The following is a 21,747-nucleotide window of genomic DNA, read 5'->3' on the forward strand; positions in this document are numbered from 1 at the left end:
AGAATTTTCTGAAATCTGCTCTAAACTGCTTACAGGGTTTAGAAGGTTTTTTGCTTAGCATTAAATGTGTACTGGTACACAAATCTGCTTATGTTATGTGAGTAGCACCCCTTATGGCAATAAATATTTTCACAATAACTTCACTTAACAGTAAGATGACCTGTATGTGATGCACCTGAGTCATCAACTGTCTACTATATTTCTCAGTCATATTAAAAACAATAATTGATGGAATGGGAAACCAATAATTTTGTCATTATACAGTTTTATAAATGGATGAAATGCATGCTTAAATAAAGGAGATACATAGTGGTATGAACACTACCATCTCATAAGTTCATACCACAGTGAAAACTGATTTAAGATAAATGGTCATGATAAATGGATGTAATGTAGATTGCCCAAACTTCAAAATGCAAAAAACAATTAGTTGATAAAGTCCACTACGGATGCAGAACTGTCACTACATATACAGGTGTGCCAATGCATATAGTAACAGAACTGGAACACATTGATAATGGCAATAGATGGGACATTAATGCTTGTGTAGCAGTCAGCTGCTTGAAAATAAAGGGGAGAACATAACATTGACACAGTACAGAAGATACTCGACAAGCAGCACAGTAGCGTCTCACCCATCCTGTTCTAGGTGACCAGCAGTTTAATAGGGTTGTGAACCATGGTGCAACTTATATCGTTTCAGTCACCAAACTATTGCCAGAAAAAAGTTATTCGGCAGTCCACCGATTGAATCCGAAACCAATAGTATATTCACAACCATTATGGTTTTGTGATAACTGAAATTTTCTCTCTATGTAGCACTAACTGCAGAGCCCCAATTTTTTGTATATGCTGCCATAAGGCACATTATCTGAACTCCTAATAGGGCAGATTTATACTAATGTAGGCCTAGTTTGTAACTCAACAATGTTTAATGTACTACTGGCCATTAAAATTGCTACACCATGAAGATGACTTGCTACAGATGCGAAATTTAACTGTCAGGAAGAAGATGCTGTAATATGCAAATGATTAGCTTTTCAGAGCATTGACACAAGTTTGGCGCCGGTGGCGACACCTACAACGTGCTGACATGAGGAAAGTTTCCGACCGATTTCTCTTACACAAGTAGGAGTGCTGTGATGCCTCGTGTAAGGAGGAGAAGTGCATACCATCACATTTCTGACTTTGATAAAGGTCGGATTGTAGCCTATCGTGATTGCGGTTTATCGTATCGCAACATTGCTGCTCGCATTGGTTGAGATCCAGTGACTGTTAGCAGAATATCGAATCTGTGGGTTCAGGAGGGTAATACAGAACGCCGTGCTGGATCCCAATGGCCTCGTTACACTAGCAATCGAGAAGACGGGCATCTTATCTGCATGGCTGTAATGGATCATGCAGCCACGTCTCGATCCCTGAATCAACAGATGGGGACATTTGCATGACAACAACCATCTGCATGAACAGTTCGACGACGTTTGCAGTAGCATGGACTATCAGCTTGGAGACCATGGCTGCAGTTACCCTTGGTGCTGCATCACAGGCAGGAGCACCTGCGATGGTGTACTCAACGACGAACTTGGGTGCACGAATGGCAAAATTTCATTTTTTCGGATGAATTCAGGTCCTGTTTACAGCATCATGATGGTTGCATGTATGTTTGGCGACATCACGGTGAACACACATTGGAAGCGTATATTTGTCATCGCCATACTGGCGTATTACCCGGCATGATGGTATTGGGGTGCCATTGGTTACACGTCTCGAACACCTCTTGTTCACATTGACGGCACTTCGAACAGTGGACATTACATTTCAGATGCGTTATGACCTGTGGCTCTACCCTTAATTCGATCCCTGCGAAATCCTACATTTCAGCAGGATGATGCACGACCGCATGTTGCAGGTCCTGTACGGGCCTTTCTGGATATAGAAAATGTTCAACTGCTGCCCTGGCCAGCACATTCTCCAGATCTCTCACCAATTGAAAACGTCTGGTCAATGGCGGCTGAGCAACTGGCTCGGCACAATACGTCAGTCACTACGCTTGATGAACTGTGGTATTGTGTTGAAGCTGCATGGGCAGCTGTACCTGTACATGCCATCCAAGCTCTGTTTGACTCAATGCGCAGGCGTATCAAGGCCATTATTACGACCAAAGGTGGTTGTTCTGGGTTCTGATTTCTCAGGATCTGTGCACCCAAATTGCATGAAAATGTAACCACATGTCAGTTCTAGTATAAGATATTTGTCCAATGAATACTTATTTATCATCTGCATTTCTTCTGGGTGTAGCAATTTTAATGGCCAGTAGTGTATAAATGTAACCATAATAAATAATTTTAAGTACACAATGACAGCATAATTTAGGGGATATACATTTGGTGACAATAAAGATAAGACTCATAATGTGCATACTCTCTTATTACTTTTATTTGTTTTACCAGCATGACTTCTTAGTCTATGCAGGTGGGTTGGCTGTCATGGCTTCTGACACACCTGAATGGCTGTTTATTTTTGTCATGTCTTTTGTGTTGAAGGCACTTGAATCCATTCAGTTTCACACAGCGTAAATCCAAAAATTCTCAATTTACATACCATTTAATGGGCATCATCTGCAGCCATTCTTTGCAGTGGAAATAGTCTCTACTGAAAAATAATAATTAAAAAGCCATTCATAAATAACATGATGATGATCTGTGTTACAATTCTGCTGGATCATGTGTTTGAAATGTGTCAGAATAACCCTAGGTGTCGTGTAAGTGTTAACATATTTACTGCTGTTCAGTTTAATGTTAACTCTTTATTTGTGCAGAATTAAAAAATAAACAATAACCACAAGGAAAATAATTAATGTACTTGTGCTTTTGAAAGTGAGGCATTTCTTATTGATGAGATTCTCTTTTTATCACCATAGTTAGCATAGCGTACTTCCTTACTCTTTGCAAGTGACATGCATCTATTAGGACAGTTGCACTTCCTGTGGATAACTGTGTACTTTCTTCCAACTCCCTTCAACATCCATTAACTTAGTCCACCAGTCCAGCTGGTTGTTATGGTGAGTTCTTGGTGGTGGAATGGCAAACCAAACCTGAGAGGAAGTGTGTTGCAGCAATGTGTGTAAGTCCTGCGACGCCTGTGAACCATCAGCGCACATACTCATTTCCACTGAGTGACGACACTGGCGTGAGCCCTGCACCCTCTGCCCCTGCCCCCACCCCCACCCCCAGAGGTGGTCGGCGATCGGGGGCAGGCATCACAGCCCCAAGGATCGGTACGTATTAATATCATTTGCCGCAAGCTCCTCGGGAAAAATTAAAAGACACTTATGAAAGGTGTCTATGGTTTTCTCTTTTACTTTGCTCCAAATATTTGTCAGTGCACTATCTTCTTTCGTTATGAGGCAATTGATTGCCACTGCAACTAAGAGGTGAGAACAAGGAGGACAACAGCAGTTAGGTGAGTCATAATTGGTTGGAGGAGGCAGCATAGAATTATAACAATAATTAAAATTTGCCAGGCATAACATTGTGTTCCCTGTACAAAAGTTAAGGCTGTGGCTAAGCTAGTACTTCACACAGTCCTTTGTCCCGGGAGGGCAGAAAGACGTGCAGGAGAGCTTCTGTAAAGTTTAGAAGATAGGAAAGAGGTATTGGCAGAAGTGAAGCTGTGAGAATGGGTCATGAATCTTTCCTAGATAGCTCTTTCATTTATTGTGTTGCAATTAAAGACAATGCAAGGTTCCAGGGTTGGAGTCCTTGACCAGTACACTGTTTTAATGATAGAAAATTTCAAAACAGTGCACTTGATTGCACAATGGAAGGTTGATTCTGGTGAATACATTTCTAACTACTTTGCCTTTTTCTGTGAGTCTCTCTCTCTCTCTCTCTCTCTCTCTCTCTCTCTCTCTCTCTCCTCAAGCACACCAGACGTCCAGTGAGCCAGTGGGTATGCAATTCAGAAAGGCTCATTAGTATTTGATCCATACTCATGTATAAATGTTTGTATGGGTGGAGCAAAAGAAACTGCTCTCAAATTAGAGGTTCATTTAAACACAAGTGTTATGGCCCTGTTGAAGGTGGTGGTATATGTAATTACATTCGTCTGACCTGTGAACTGATTCATGAAGCTTGTTGCAAGGAAATCCACAGTTTAATATAAAATTTGAAGCATGGTACAACTCAACATTTTTCACACAGACAAAGTTATACCGAAGATGAAAGAAGTTATTTATGGCGTAAAATATCCTAAGGTCAGCCAGAGTTAAATCTGCAAAAAGTTGAATTTTTTGTCATGTGACCCACTCGACCATCAAATTTAAAACTGGCTGTACAGTCAGCTCATTGTGTGTTGTCTCAAGCCTGAAGGCTGGTTTGAATCTGTATTGCTTTTGAAAATACCTACAAAACAATGCAGATGTTGTTGGGATGTGCTTTGTGTATTGTGTTTGGAAACTAGCTTAGCTGTTCCGTTCACTCACAGTACTTTCTGCTGACAATACTAATGCCTTATTTACTCATTGACCTCGGGCTTGAATTCAGTACCTTACATTCCTGTCTTAACAGTGACACACAGCAGTATCATTCTTCAAACAATATTATGAAAAGGAAAGTTGCTACTCACCATATACTGTAGATGCAAATAGGCACAACAAAAAGACTGTGACAATGCTTTTGACCATTAAGGCCTATGTCAGCGATAGGCAACACACGCCACGCGCGCGCTCGCGCCAACGTAATTCGCATGCACAACTGGTTTCAGTTGCCTGAGACTGCAGTTGTGTGTGTGTGTGTGTGTGTGTGTGTGTGTGTGTGTGCCGTCGTCGTCGTCTATTGTTGACGAAGGCCTTAATGGCTGAAAGTTTTATTTGTGACAGTCTCTTTGCTGTGACTATCTGCAACTCAGCATCTCTGGTTTATGGTGAATAGCAACTTTCCTTTTCATAATATTGTTACATTCCATCCTAGATTTTCCATTGTTTGTTTATAGGGTGTAGAATAATAACAGCTATCTGTCACAGAAGAAGATGGTTATATTTAACATACAACTGTTTCTGAACTTGTGCCCATCTTCAGTTGGTTTCATTCGAGCACACATTTCCATTCTTAGTTTTGGAGATGAGTGCTTAAATCAAATATAAACAGAGATGTGACTCAAAGTGCTGCATATCATCCACTTATTTGATATTCTTTGATGTACTTAATTACAGAATGACAAAATATATTACTGCTGTTTAGAGAGAGAGAGAGGGGGGGGGGGGGGGGAAGTTCAACAGCACTAGAATTTTCGTAAGGTAGTCGTTGTTCTTGAATAGGTCTGCCATTTTCTTCTTTGTGGATATGACAGAACACTGTGAAATCGCTACCTTTTACTTTTAATTAAGAATCAGGAAAATTAATTTTCATGCTCTTGGGCATGCTGTCATCCTAGATTGAAGTGAATATACAGCAATAGTCAAGATGACTCACATGTGAATTTTAATGGTTTGATGTGACCATGAGGAATTGACATGCAAACATGCTTTGTGAATTTGGAAGACATGTGGATTATCCTTAATATCTGATGGATAGTAGCAGCAGCAAAGAAAAGCAATTTCTTGTAAACTTTCCACAATGATATTTCAGGCCGTAGCTGCAGCATATTTACACAGGTTAGTGTGAAACTAATTGACTACTGATAATCTATATTACTTGTAAACAAGAAATTTATCCTTTAAACTAGCTATAGGTAAGTATAAATCTGACAGATTAATATAAGAACTTGGTGCTTGTGGCATACTTCAGGTTCCTAGTAAGTGTTAACATGTAAGATTTTCATTGCTGTTACAATTCGGTTTGCATCTGTAACTATGTATATCAGTAGATGATGGTATATATTTGCTTAGGGCTCAGAATTTTCAATAGTTTGTAATTTCGTGTAGCTTACTTTGTATAATGTAAATTATATCTAAGAAGTATCTGCTCATAAATCTCAGAAAACTTTTTTCTCCTAGTTGGTGATGTATTTTGAGTTGAACTAGCATTTCCGCTTATTAAATGTATTATTTGCTAGATAGAATTCCTCATTGAACAGTTGAGTGACACACTATTTTCCAAAGCTGTGCCAAAGGGTTTCAGCATTTTCTAATATTTGCAGTGTAACTGTATTGAAAGAAAGCATATGAGAGGAGGTTTTGACATTTTATTTGTCTGGCTTTACAACAGGACAGGGGAGAGGGGGGGGGGGGGGGTGTGCTGCCCTACAGTTTTATATGCAGTATTTATTTGTTGTCACTGTGAGAGAACTTAACACATATAGGTTGCCTTATTTCTTTCCTTTCTTCCTGGTGCCGGTTGTGCTGTGCTGCTTTGGAACTTCGTTACTGCAGTAGTTAAATGAGTGAGACATAAATTTTCCAGGCTGCCTGTGTACAGTAACATTTGATGTTATTCTCTTTAATTGATAATGACAAGTTGTGTTACTGTATCAAAGGAAAATTCACTCATTAAAACTAATAAATAATGAGATGACAAGGCTGGCCAGTACTCACTTTCAGGAGAAATATCTGTACTGCCAATAGACACATATAAAAGTGACATACGCACTAGCTTCTGAAACTGATAGCTTCTTAGCTGGCAGAGGAGAAAGATCAGGTCACTCAGTCCCAAGGATGAGACAAACCTATCTCTTACATGTATTAGTGTTAGTTCCAAAACGTAGGAATGTATAACTTTCACTTTCATATGTTTCTATTAGCAGTACTAAATATTTTGGTACATAAAGGTAAGTAATGGGCAGTGTTTGTGTCACATAATTTATTAAATTGTATGTTTACTATACTTAGCTGAGTAACTATCAAACTAAGTATGTTTATTTTCAATTAGCAAATCATACACTAGGAGGAAATCGTACACTAGGATAAATATGCTGTCAATGGTCTTCTTCTCCCAAATCACATCACCATTCAAGGAAAGTCAGGCATAATAAGTGAAGAACCATTATTACACATGAAACGTTGTAATAAATTCCACAGAATTTGAATATTCTAACTAGGCAGGGACTCAAGCCTATTTCCGTGTGCTTCACTGACAGTGCTCTTCCAATTCAGGATGATCTTACATGACTTTGTCATCTGTGGGACATTTAACCATGATGTTATTTTTCCAGTTGGACTGAGCTAGAGTTTTAACCCACGGTCGCCTCTTTCCTATAAGAACTTCTGGCTTTCAGCTAATTAGAACTGAAACTCCAAAATTGTTTGTTGCATATTCTATGGTCAAACTAGATCTGTCTGCTTTATGTAAAGAGTGTTTTTGAATTCAGGTGTCGTTTACATTTCAATTAAGCTTTTTAAAAAAAAAAAAAAAAAAAAAAAAAAAAAAAAAAAAAAAAAAAAAAAAAAACTAGCGAAACTGGAATTGAAATTACTTCATTTAATATAACATTGTCACTGTGTAATTCAGTCAGAACTTGTGTTTGGAAGTAATTGTAGGAAACAACAGCGACTGAAAATATGAGCTGGATCTGGAGTCATGCTGTCATGGGTTAACAATTAAGTTGACTGCTAGTGATAAACATGAGATGTGGCTATGAATCCCTGTTTGGCTTAAATTTTTCATTTATTACAACATTACATTGAAAGTTCAGCATTTCTCAGTGATTTGGACTGATATTTCTTGTTGTTGCCTCTTAGTTGGTTCCATTAATTTAATTTATGAGTGTTTAATCCAATTGGTTTACTGCAGAATCTTTGGAAAATATTCTCATTTCGATTATAATAAACTTTCTTGAGTCTAAGAAGCTTATATGCACGAATCAGCAAGGTTTTAGAAAGTATTGCTCGTGCAAAACTCAGCTTGCCCTTTTCTCACATGAAATACTGAGGACTATGGATGAAGGACAACAGGCAGATTCCATATTTCTTGATTTCTGGAAAGCATTCGACATGGTGACACATTGCAGGCTGTTGATGAAGGTACGAGCATATGGAATAAGTTCACAGATATGGGAGTGTCTCGAAGACTTCTTAAATAATAGAACCCTGCAGTGCCCCAGGAAAGTGTGATAGGACAGATCTTGGTCTCTATATAAATAAATGATTTGGCGGGGAGAGTGGGCAGCAGTCTGCGGAGTTTTTCTGATGGTTCTGTGGCGTACGGTAAGTTGTCGAAGTTGAGTGACTGTAGGAGGATACAAGATGACTTGGACAAAATTTCCAGTTGGTGTGATGAATGGCAGGTAGCCCTAAATGTGGAAAAATGTAAGTTAATGCAGATGAGTAGGAAGAAAACTGTAATGTTCAGATACAGTATTACTTGTGTCCTGCTGGACATAATCAAGTCATTGAAATATCTGGCATAACATTGCAAAGCAATATGAGGAAGAACGAATATTTGGGAACTGTGGTAGGGAAAGTGAATGGTCAACTTCTGTTTATTGGGAGAATTTTAGGAAAGAGTGGTTCACCTGTAAAGGAGACCGCATGTAGGATGCTGGTACAACCTATTCTTGAATACTGCTCAATTGTTTAGGATCTGCACCAGGTCAGATTGAAGAAAGATATCAAAACAATTCAGAGGCAGGCTGCTAGATTTGTTATCAGGAGATTCGAACAAAATATAAGTGTTACAGAGATGCTTTGGGAACTCAAATGGGAATCCCTGGAGGGAAGGCGACGTTCTTTTCAAGAAGCACTATTGAGAAAATTTAGAGAACTGGCATTTGAAGCTGACTGCTCAATGATTCTGCTGTCGCCAACATACATCACACGTAAGGACCACGAAGATGAGATATGAGAAAGTAGGTTTCATATGGAGGTGTACAGTCAGTTGTTTTTTCCTTTATCTGTTTCGAATGGAACAGGAAGGGAAATGACAAGTGGTGGTACAGTGTACCCTCCGCCACAAACCGTACAGTGACTTGCATTGCAGTGTATCTATGTAGATGTAGATGTGGATTGGTTCTTAGCATGACTGAAAGTTGAAGCAAAACTTTGTATTAATCTGTTTATGTGCATAAAAAGATGAATATTGCCTCCCTTATGAAATAACAGGTATACGAGTAACAATGTTTTTTTCGTGATTAGAGATGTTTTTTGAAACAGAATCTGGGCTACCTACATTATTAAGTCTTTGTAATGATAATTATCATGCAATATTGATTTTTCATGTAATTGCAGTGTTGCATGAGAGTAACGGCCAAGTACCACATAGATCAAATGTTCCTCTGTGAATCATAGTATGCAGTTCTTCCTTGCTTGCCATTACTTTCTGGCGTACTCCACACACTTATTTTGCCTTGTTAATTGCTTCCTGAAGATATTACTTGAGGGGTCCATGAGAGAGTGACCATACAGTTGACACCTCTTTGCATCACAGGGTAAATGATTACATTGCAAATTGTGATCAGTACTAGAAATGGCAAAAGATTTTAGCCCCCAGGAAGGGTACTTCAGAGAACCACCATATTTCAATTACATAGCAGTTTAACATGACATCAGTGAATTGCACGAAACCAGCACAAAGCACTGAAGAATTTATTGTTCATTCATTGCGAAAATAGCGTTTATTAAAGCTATTCTATGTATGTCAGTTGAGCACTGTATCTCTTGCACATCATGTGGTGTATCTTCCAGCAATTAGTTTAATTGCATTTTAGATGTACAAGTTGACTAGATAACTGTAGAATGCTTGTAGAAGAATTGCACTACATTTGTCCTCTATATCTTATGGTTTAGCTCTGTTACAGCTAAAAATTATTTTGTGAGAACAAACTGGCTTTCATTAGAAAAGACGTAGAAGGCAAGCAACTAATATTCGTTTGTACATTTTGTCACAGGTTCAACTGGTCAGGGACGTGAAAGGTGTGACAGCTTGCCTTCGAGGGCTCGTACAACTAGTGAAGGTCACCCTCAACCACTGCCTGGAATTCTGGGAGCCTCCAGAGGTGGTCATCTGGTGCCTGGCCATGGTCACCGTCCCACTTCTGTTTATGGCCGTGGTATATCCCATTCTCCTCCTGTTGGATCTAGTCCTGTGAGGTAAGCTTCATTGCAGTTTTAAAACCATTATTAGTTGATATAATGTGTTTCTAGTGACTTCTTACGTAGACACACATTATTTCAACAGTAACTTTTGTGGCAGTGGTCTTATTAGAACAACCAGTGCCTTTAATACCATTTTACCTAACAGTCATCATTAATACCCTATTGCCTCTCAGTGAGTTTTACTTTTTTTTCCACAATTCTGTTTACCACAAAACTTTTCCTATGAACTCTTGTAGATAGTGCATAACCATTGCTGTGAATGCACAGACTAAATAGGCACCAACAGTTCATTTTTGAAGTAATTTCAGGTCAAATAAAACAGTAGACCAACACAAGGAAAATGAATGTGTCAATGAATGATGGAGGTATCTGAAGATAAACATCAGTTAAAATGTGTCATTAACAGGATGTTCACATTATTCTTGCCAAACTCCTGTATGTTATTTAGCAGTTTCTCATATTCACTAAGGTGATGTCATTTGCTTTGTTGCGTAGTTGAGGAGCAGAAAAACACAAATACGGGTATGTTTAGTAAGCATCAAAATGTTGCAGTGATGTTAGTCCAGCTCTAGTGGCAGGCACCACAAGAGATGCATTACACACTGCAGAGTGATATACTGCCAAAATTCCTAGTATGTACATTCCTAGAATAATTAACTAATATATTGCATCATCCTGCATATATCTCTCGAAAAGATCATGAAGGTGAAATAAGAAAGATCCGAGCTCACGTGGAGGCTGACAGACAGTAGTTCATCACATGCACCATTTGTTAGTGGAGCAGGAAAGTAGGGAAGTGATAATGGCACACAAAGTACCCTGCACCACACACCATAAGGTGGCTTGCGGAGTGTAGATGCAGATGTATGTTGCTAGTGTTAATGCTGTTGGTCCCACAAAAGTTTTAATATGTTCCTGTGCTACACTACAAACATTGTCACCTCCATTCTAAGAGAATCCATCGAGATTGAACTGGTAAGTGGCACACGCGCGCATGCATGTGCCCACCCACCCACACGCGCACGCGCGCGCACACACACACACACACACACACACACACACACACACTAGTTTGATGTAAATTGTAACCCTCAAACAGGTTGTGTTACATTAAGTGTCTGTGGAAAAGGTTACCTACCAAAGTATTCACTCATTAGGACAATTCTATCTGGCCACATTCCCACAAAATATTCAATGTATATACCAGGAAAGGTTTTGTTTTCACAATACATTATTTTGATACATGGATTTGCAGCCATAGAAAATTTTGCATTGATATCAAATGGATTGAATCACATTATGTGGTAGCAGCATACATATGGCCTGTAGACAAAACTCTATTCACAAATGCCCATCATGTGTCATTATACCAACTCAGGCAAGGTAAATGCTACCAGACACTCTCTCAAACAGTCATAAAAAGTGAGATTTCTGAAATCTAAAATAAAGACTCTTGTAAATTACATCATCTTGGGAGGAATTGCCATACAAAAATTCATGATCGGCGTAAGACTTAATTTGGTTTTGGATAAATCATGGATCAGCATTATCTGCTCTTTTTAAGACAGCAGTTTATCATGTATGTACTAAATTTGTGGGTGTATTAAATATGGTTTTGCAGTCCAAATTCTGGTGCTTGTTCAACTGATTCTGCTGGATCATCGCTGTCCATTGATGAGGGCGATGGATGGGGTGGAGATGGAGATCAGGGCTGTCCCACTGGTGCACGCTATGGGACTGGCCACTCTCTCACACCAGATGAACCGGCAATCCTTGAAGAGAACTGTGATGACTACACTTGGACCCAACCTGGATCGGGTATGTTACATCTGTGGAGATAATTTCTTTTCTTTTGAGATGCATTGCTACCACGGACAAGATTGTTTTTAGATATATATTGTGGCCGGCAGGCATGGGAGATTAAAAAAAGATCGTGCAATTTTGAAACAGAATGAGAAAATTTAAATCTTAAGAGTGTGTGGAACAATAAGGTGGAAATTATTTGCTGCAGCAGTGTTGTAAATTACTGTTGAAGAAGGTAGTGTCAGGATACCGTTGGGTCAGGCTCATGGAAACCTGGAATAGAAAAATATAATTTAAGAACACAACCTTTATTGAGGAGGCAGGTAATACCATGAATACACAATTATATTGTTATATGAGGACTACACAAAGCCACTTGTACACTAAGATATGTTGCAGATGTGAGGAAGAGATGGATTGGCTGTACATGAAACAGTTACCACACTTGCAGACAGTTGGGTACCAGTGTGGTACCAGGTCTTCTTCCATCTGTACAGGAGGTATCACAAACAAGTATCCTCATGTATCAGCACTACAAAAAGCCTAACATTTCAAACCTGAAAATTGTGATGACAAGGCCTTAATGTTGTGTTGATTTTGTATGGAATGTGCAAAATGTGCTAGCAAGCCATTGCGTTTCAAACCACGTTTCTTTGCAAATGATCAGTGACATGTCTTTTAAGAACTCCAGTCTCTGTATTATTAAAAGGCTGAAAAAGTCATCTAATCCAAATTGCAGGCTGCCTTCTAACGCGTTCCAGGGGAAACAAAAATTTGATTTTTCAGATATCATCTAATTATTGACTGATTTTAAAAATTTAAAATCTTGTCATATTCTACTCTTTAGAGGTATAATCGTATGTTAAAGGTATGTTAAAGGTATGTTAAAGGTGAATACTATAAGATGAATACTGAAGTCAGAAACTATGTACAAAGTGTCCATAGAAGGAGACCCTGATTTCAAAATTAAATATCTCAAAAACTCAGATTGATAGATAGTACAGCAAAAATGTTTGTTAGAAAGCTGTAAGAATTTTATATAGATTTTTCATAATAATTCAAAAAGCTGCTAACATATGGCACCATATACCATAGAGGCTCATACACTATTAGTGTGTGTAATTAAACTCATCAACTGCAAGTAGTCTTTGCAATCACATCACAATATTGTCGATGTCCACCACTCACAGCATGGTGGTGGTACAAAGAAATAATGAAATGTGTCATCACATCACAGGATTCAAGCTCATCCATTGTAATGGGATCATTCCAGTAGACAGTGTCTTACAATGTGCCCCATAAAAAGTAGTCACAAAGAGTTAAATCAGGCAGGTATGGAGACCAATCCATCCCCACACCAGCAAATTTGCAATAATGTGACACAATGTCTCCATTCCCAAAGTTTTCATCCAAAAAGCGAAACACTTTGGTGCAATGTGGTCTGGCCTCATCTTGCATGAACCAGTCGGAGTCTGGTCGATCCTCCAATGTTGTTTCAAAACTGCAGTGTAACATTCACTGGTGATTTTTCTTGCATGAAAAAGGGGCCAATAATTAATATGCTGAACACTGCAGCCCAATGTATAACTTTGGTTTCACTTCACACAAATGGGGAATTTGGAAATCCCAAAATTGTCAGTTTTGTTTAGTTATGACTCCATTGAGGTGGATGTGTGCTTCATCTGTTAACCAGCTCCAGCCAGCATCAAATCCTTCATTATCAATTGTCATGAGAATCTAGTTCACAAAGTTGGTTCCTCTTGCACAACCTGTACAGGTATGGCCTGGTGCCTTTGGATTTTGAATGGATGTGTAAGCTCAGTCTCGGTGCTTTCAGTGTGCTGGAGCACTTCAGACCAGTCTGTGATGCAACTCTTCAGACAGATTTCTGTGGATTTTGCGGAATAATTCCAGAGACCATATCAACATTTTCAGGAGTAACTACAGTTTGCCTTGGCCCAACATTCCCCATTAGATCATCAGCCACACTGCCTCTCTGTTGGAATTTGGCAAAGTGCTTGCAAATGGTTTTTGGAACTTGAAATTGTGTTTTGAAAACTGCACCTTGTTTTGTGTTTGTATCTGTGGTAGTCTGGTACCAGAAAAAAAATCACCTTTCATGTTTCAACTGTGGAACTGATTGCTCTGAGCTGCAGCACACTATTTATAGGAAATACATATTGCAATCACAACGCCATCTGCTGGCAGCTTTTCAGATTATTTTGTAACTTCATGAAATTCTTACAGGTTTCACTGTAAGCACAGAGTTTGTTGCACATGTCTATTAACTTTAGTTTTCCATATGCATAATTTTGAAACCAGGGACTCCTTGATTGGAAATCCTGTGTATGTCTTGTAGCAGCATAATGCACAACTTACTCAGACTATATTTATCCAGTATTTGAGAATGAGATCACGTAGCAACTTTCAAGAAACTGTACAAATAATTTGAACCCTTTTTAAAATTTTCTCTTGCATACACCTCAAACATTTAATTAATTTGTAAAGTAATATGACATTGAAGCTGCTTTATTTATGGGAGATTGCTGCTCTAAAGAATCAAGAGGGGAGGGGCAGCTACTGTTTACAGGAAAATCAGGTACCTTCAATCTGATAGGTTGGGAAAAGGGATCAATCAAACCACAGTCGATGATACACTTCATACATTAATACTTAAGGTGTACTGAAATTCATGAGAATGTGTGGTATGGAGGTTCATTTCATTCTCAAATAAGGCTGTTTTGAAGTGCACTTTGTTGGTAAAAGGCCTTCATTTCGAAAAGTGGGGAAAGTCTATACAATGTTATAGGAAGCAAGTAGAAAAGTCAAAATGTGAAATAAAATCTACCATGGCCTTAAAGTATGATGTCTGTTGATGGCACAGATGGGTTTGCTGTTCATGTAGAACATACTAGACAATTTTTGAGGCTGATTATGTCGTGTTGTTCAAGCAATGCTTGGGTCATTGCACTCTTTGGCTGTGAATGTCTCTTGTTTCCTACAGTGATTTTCCTGCCCCAGAAGAGGGGGGAGGGGGGCAACTATATGTAGTGGTATCATGTAATGATGTAATATTGTGGCTCTTTGCATCTTTGAGCCACCCGTAAACCATCTTATGCCATCTAATGACAGTGGTGGGAGGCAGTAGAATTTCAACAGGCCAAGACAGGACACGAAACAATTGTCACACATTGGCAGAAGAGGAAACACAGATGTCAGGTTGCTAAAAGTGCAACACCAAGCTGGCATCCACTGATAGGGCCATGCAGTGCTTTCTTGCCATGCATTAATGGCCAGCTGTGCTAGACTATTTGAGCCTCCACCAGCTGGAATAAGCGAGGGCCTGCTCACAATCACAGCTCTGGAGACTGCAGTTTATCCCATAACAATGGCTAACAGGCTAACAGACTGGTGGTGTTACCTGCTGCTTGTGCCAGTGCCAAATCACATAAGTAAGAACCCAGTGTTGTAACCAAATTGAAGAAGAGTTCAGATTATGTTAATGCAGAACTTTGCAGTCTTGTTATTTGACCCCTAAACATTTTAAATTCAGTTCCTCTGCCCTCAATGATTAAATTTTGCCGCAGTTTCAGTTTTAATAATATGTAACTTGTTCAAATTATTTTTGTTGTGTATTTTACTCTTTTTGTAATTGGTACTGCATTGAATCCATTGTTATTCATCATGGTGTCAGTATATATTGTGTTTGACTTCTGTGCAGGTGAGTAGTGTCCTCCCAAAATATTGGGCAGATAATTTGGCAAATAATGGGTGCAAGAGCTAGTGTGAGATGAAGAGGTTGACACAGGAAAGGAGTTTGCGGCAGGCCACATCAGACCAGTCAGAAGACTGATGACTCAAAAAAAGTCAGGGACAGTGTATAGGAGGGTGTATTCCATAAGCTTATGTTTCCAAAATTTGCTTCTACTCTGAAGGATGTGGTTGGTGGACATGACTTTTAATGTACTGAATTCGGTAGTGTGAGTTTGTAGAAAAATCACAAGGCAGTTGTTAACATTACAAATGGCAGCTGTGAGAGGACTTGTATAACTGATTAGTCAAGAGTCCTTGAACAGAATCTGTAGAGAAAATATCTGAATTTCGAAATATTGAAGGGAAGATCAGGCAGTGAAGGCAGGAAAGGAAAAATTAGAGATAGATCAGAGTGAAAAAAAGAGGAAGGAAGATTGCCTAATGGAAAGTGGTTGGAGTTAGAATATTGGGGAGTCAAGGACTGCCAATATTCTGATCATTGCAGATATAAGACTGGCAGCTCATGTCAACACTTACTACCAACAACAGGATCAGTGAATTCCAAGTTGGATTTGAATACAGGATATCGAGGGTCAAAACTAGAAACCATAAATATGAGATTAGGTGATGTCAAAACAAAAATAAATAGTTCGCAATCGCAAATGGGTGTATTCAGATCAGAGGTGAATGCCATTATGGCCACATTAAAAACAGAAATGAAAACAAAAATAAAGTCAAACATGAATATCTTTCAGACAGAGTTGAAAAAGGTTGATGTGAGTCAGCATTCAGTGCAAGAAGAAATGGGAACCAGGTCTGAAGTAACTGAAACACTGAATATCAAAATGGCTACAGAGAATGAAGCTATCATGAAAGAGATTAAGGAAACAAAAATCAAATAACAGAAGTAGAGAAAAGGACAGAGAATCAAGAAGTAGTAAAGAAAAACATAGGTGAAATTAAACAAATTAAGGCTGATGCAGACAAGATCAGTGGAATATTCACTAATTTCAAAAATAAAGTAAACAGGAAAGGTGACCAGATTAACTTCAGTAGCATACTAGGTACGACAAAGAACTTGATCTAAAAGGGGATGTTCAACCTGTGATATCTATAGAAGAATTTGGCTGGTCATTGGCAGGAGGGTGCTCCAAAATTAAAAAGATAAGACTAGTGGAACATTGTCTGGCAGGAGAGATCCAAGAACATGCTATCAAGGTGCCACAGGGATGCAATAAATTTGGTGAACTCATGTTAACATTTAGATCCAAGTACTGGTCCAAGGACAAGAGAGAATCGATAGAATTTAGGAATGCTCCTGAGTGTAGAAGTAACTTAAGATATTCCATGAAGGAATATTGTGAAAGATTGTGTAGGATACTAGAAGACCTCGATCTGTCTAAGAAGCTCCTCAAACAAATGCAGAAACATTTCAGCATTGCCGCAACATAGAGTAATTTATTGAGCCATATGAGTTAAGTTAATGGCTGGCACAGAGTATATGATGTTGAGCTCCACAGAGGGTTAAATATCAAGAAATGGTCAATCCATTTATGAATATGGGATGCAAACTATGATGATCTATTGTGGTCATGGTACTACAGGAAGAAGTAGGATTGGGTACTATGAAAATGGTAACACATTTTTGGAAAATGGCGAGCTGCCTCAGTAAGGGGTCTCCCCAATGCAGAAACAAAGAGAAGACCTTCTTCATACCATTGAAACCAAGGATATGGCAGGGTTTACTTGGATACTTGCAATAGCATCGAAGGAAATTGACGGAGATCCGAAATGTGAAATGATTTGGATGAAGGTCACGGTTAAAGCAGGCTCAGACATGGTAATTGGATGTCTCTATAGGCCCCCTGGCTCAGCAGCTGTTGTGGCTGAGCACCTGAAGGATAATTTGGAAAATATTTCGAGTAGATTTCCTCACCATGTTATAGTTCTGGGTAGAGATTTTAATTTGCCGGATATAGACTGGGAGACTCAAACATTCATAACGGGTGGCAGGGAAAAAGAATCCAGTGAAATTTTTTTAAGTGCATTATCTGAAAACTACCTTGAGCAGTTAAATAGAGAACCGACTTGTGGCGATAACGTATTAGACCTTCAGGTGACAAACAGACCCAAACTATTTGAAACAGTTAGCACAGAACAGGGAATCAGCGATCATAAAGCGGTTACTGCATCGATGATTTCAGCCGTAAATAGAAATATTAAAAAAGGTAGGAAAATTTTTCTATTTAGCAAAAGTGACAAAAAGCAGATTTCATAGTACCTGACGGCTCAACACAAAAGTTTTGTCTCGAGTACAGATAGTGTTGAGGATCAGTGGTCAAAGTTCAAAACCATCATACAATATGCGTTAGATGAGTATGTGCCAAGCAAGATCGTAAGAGATGGAAAAGAGCCACCATGGTACAACAACCGACTTAGAAAACAGCTGCAGAAGCAAAGGGAACTTCACAGCAAACATAAACATAGCCAAAGCCTTGCAGACAAACAAAAATTACATGAAGCGAAATGTAGTGAGAGGCGTTCAATGAATTGGAAAGTAATGGTCTATGTACTGACTTGGCAGAAAATTCTAAGAAATTTTGGTCCTATATCAAAGCAGTAGGTGGATCGAAACAAAATGTCCAGACACTCTGTGACCAAAATGGTACTGAAACAGAGGATGACAGACTAAAGGCCGAAATACTAAATGTCTTTTTCCAAAGCTGTTTCACAGAGGAAGACTGCACTGTAGTTTCTTCTCTAGATAGTCGCACAGATGACAAAATGGTAGATATTGAAATAGACGACAGGGGGATAGAGAAACAATTAAAATCGCTCAAAAGAGCAAAGGCCGCTGGACCTGATGATGGGATACCAGTTCGATTTTACACAGAGTACGCGAAGGAACTTGTCCCCTAGTTGCAGCGATGTACCGTAGGTCTCTAGAAGAGTGTAGCGTGCCAGAGGATTGGAAAAGGGCACAGGTCATCCCCATTTTCAAGAAGGGACGTCGAACAGATGTGCAGAACTATAGACCTATATCTCTTACATCGATCAGTTGTAGAATTTTGGAACACGTATTATGTTTGAGTGTAATGACGTTTCTGGAGACTAGAAATCTACTCTGTAGGAATCAGCGTGGGTTTCGAAAAAGACGATCGTGTGGAACACAGCTCGCGCTATTCGTCCACGAGACTCAGAGGGCCATAGACATGGGTTCACAGGTAGATGCCGTGTTTCTTGACTTCCGCAAGGCATTCTATACAGTTCCCCACAGTCGTTTAATGAACAAAGTAAGAGCATATGGACTATCAGACCAATTGTGTGATTGGATTGAGGAGTTCCTAGATAACAGAACGCAGCATGTCATTCTCAGTGGACGCGTTAGTAACCGATGGGCATAGTGTGGCAAATCTATTTAACAAGTACTTTATATCTGTTACTGATAGAATGGGATTATCAGGATCAGTAAATAATGCCCTTGAATATCTGAAACTAGCCTTTACAAATAGCTTCAGGTATATGAATATGTCACTCACTTCGCCAAAAGAAATAACTTCCATAATAAAATCTTTAAAAACAAAGCATTCTAGTGGTTAAGATGAAATATCAACAAAATTAATTAAGGCATGTTCTTGTGAGTTTAGTACAATTCTAATTTACTTGTGTAACCAGTCAATTATAACTGGGACATTTCCTGACTGGCTGAAATATGCAGATGTTAAGCCTCTATTCAGGAAAGGAGATAAAGAGATGCCATCAAACTACAGACCGATTTCGCTTTTGCCAGCATTCTCAAAAATTTTAGAAAAAGTAATATACAGGCAGCTTCTCAACCACCTGACCACAAATAACATATTATCAAGAACACAGTTTGGATTTCTAAAGGGTTCTGATATCGAAAAGTCTATTTACACCAACAGTGAAAATGTGCTTAATTCATTAAATAACAAGTTACAAGCAGCAGGTATTTTCTGTGATCTGTCAAAGGCATTCAATTGTGTAAACCACAACATCCTTTTAAATAAATTAGAATTCTATGGTGTCACAGGCAGTGCTGCAAAATGGTTCAAGTCATACCTCGCTAACAGGAAACAAAGGGTGTCAGTGCAAGGGACTAGTGAATTAAGTCATCAGTCATCATCAGAATGGGAAGAAATTACATGTGGTGTCCCACAAGGATCCATCTTAGGGCCACTGCTTTTTCTTGTGTACATTAATGATCTCTCATCAGTTACACTGCCAGAAGCAGAGTTCATTTTGTTTGCAGATGACACAAGTATTGCAATAAATAGTATGTCAAGTGTAGCTCTAGAAAGATCTGCTAATGATATTTTCATGGATATTTATAAATGGTTTAAAGCCAATTCACTGACATTAAACTTTGAAAAGACTCGCTATATGCAATTAAGAACCTGTAAGAGGTTTCCACCCAGCATATCCATAAAGTACGAAGAAGAGCAGATAGAAGAGGTTGACAGTCTTAAATTCCTGGGATTACAACTTGATAATAAATTCAGTTGGGAGGGGCACACCACAGAACTGCAGAAACGCCTTAACAAATCTGTATTTGCAATTCGAGTGTTAGCAGACATAGGCGACATAAAAGTGAAAAAGCTTGCATACTTTGCCTACTTTCATTCCATGACGTCATATGGTATAATATTTTGGGGTAACTCTTTAAGTCAAACAAAAGTTTTCAGAGTCCAAAAGCGTGTAATACGTATTATTTGTGGAGTAAACTCACGGACGTCTTGTAGAAACCTCTTCAAAGAACTGGGTATACTAACTACTGCCTATCAGTATATTTACTCCTTAATGAAATTTATCCTAAATAATATATCTCTTTTTTCCAACAAACAGCTCAGTACATACATACAATACCAGGAACAAAAATGATCTGCACAAGGACTTAAAAGCACTTACTTTAGTTCAAAAAGGGGTCCACTACTCAGGAACACTCATCTTCAATAATTTGCCAGCAAACATAAAAAATTCAGTTACAAATAAAGATCAGTTTAAAAGAAGCCTGAAAGAATAGAGCCAACTCCTTCTACTCCATTGACGAATTTTTTAATAGAAACAAATGATGTGTTGTATATATTCATACTATTAGTATTGTTATTTCAGGTTAAAAAAAAAAAGTGACATGTTCCATATCCACGAGGATCTCCTCAACATGGATCTATGGAACGAAAAACTAATCTAATCTAAGTCTTCTGAAGTAAGAGTGATTTCAGGTGTGCCGCAGGGGAGTGTCATAGGACCGTTGCTATTCACAATATACATAAATGACCTGGTGGATGACATCGGAAGTTCACTGAGGCTTTTTGCAGATGATGGTGTGGTGTATCGAGAGGTTGCAACAATGAAAAATTGTACTGAAATGCAGGAGGATCTGCTGCGAATTGACGCATGGTGCACGGAATGGCAATTGAATCTCAATGTAGACAATTGTAATGTGCTGCGAACACATAGAAAGATAGATCCCTTAACATTTAGCTACAAAATAGCAGGTCAGCAACTGGAAGCAGTTAATTCCATAAATTATCTGGGAGTACGCATTAGGAGTGATTTAAAATGGAATGATCATATAAATTTGATCGTCGGTAAAGCAGATGCCAGACTGAGATTCATTGGAAGAATCCTAAGGAAATGCAATCCGAAAACAAAGGAAGTAGGTTACAGTACGCTTGTTCGCCCACTGTTTGAATACTGCTTAGCAGTGTGGGATCCGTACCAGATAGGGTTGATAGAAGAGATAGAGAAGATCCAACGGAGAGCAGTGAGCTTCGTCACAGGATCATTTAGTAATCGCGAAAGCTTTATGGAAATGATAGATAAACTCCAGTGGAAGACTCTGCAGGAGAGACGCTAAGTAGCTCGGTACGGGCTTTTGTTAAAGTTTCGAGAACATGCCTTCACCGAAGAGTCAAGCAGTATATTGCTCCCTCCTTTGTATATCTTGCGAAGAGACCATGAGGATAAAATCAGAGAGATTAGAGCCCACACAGAAGCATACCGACAATCCTTCTTTCCACGAACAATATGAGACTGGAATAGAAGGAAGAACCGATATAGGTACTCAGGGTACCCTCCGCCACACACCATCGGGTGGCTTGCGGAGTATGGATGTAGATGTAGATGTAGATGTAGATATGGGC

The 21,747-nt window shown here is 38.9% G+C and overlaps 1 protein-coding gene across 5 annotated transcripts in view; it reads left to right on the forward strand.

The window, feature by feature from the left end:
• Window positions 1-21,747, forward strand: part of LOC126334930 (insulin receptor substrate 1) — a 211,636-nt gene that overhangs the window by 96,618 nt on the left and 93,271 nt on the right. For 3 of the 5 annotated variants that reach the window (XM_049997664.1, XM_049997665.1, XM_049997663.1), the window contains 3 exons: window positions 3,116-3,277; window positions 9,820-10,021; window positions 11,649-11,845. In XM_049997664.1, coding sequence (XP_049853621.1) covers window positions 3,116-3,277; window positions 9,820-10,021; window positions 11,649-11,845 — 561 coding nt within the window. The remainder of the gene's footprint in view (window positions 1-3,115; window positions 3,278-9,819; window positions 10,022-11,648; window positions 11,846-21,747) is intronic. The other 2 variants (XM_049997666.1, XM_049997667.1) reach the window with 1 other exon arrangement.

Source organism: Schistocerca gregaria, chromosome 2, assembly GCF_023897955.1.
Source record: "Schistocerca gregaria isolate iqSchGreg1 chromosome 2, iqSchGreg1.2, whole genome shotgun sequence".
In the NCBI taxonomy this organism is placed as follows: Eukaryota; Metazoa; Arthropoda; class Insecta; order Orthoptera; family Acrididae; genus Schistocerca; species Schistocerca gregaria.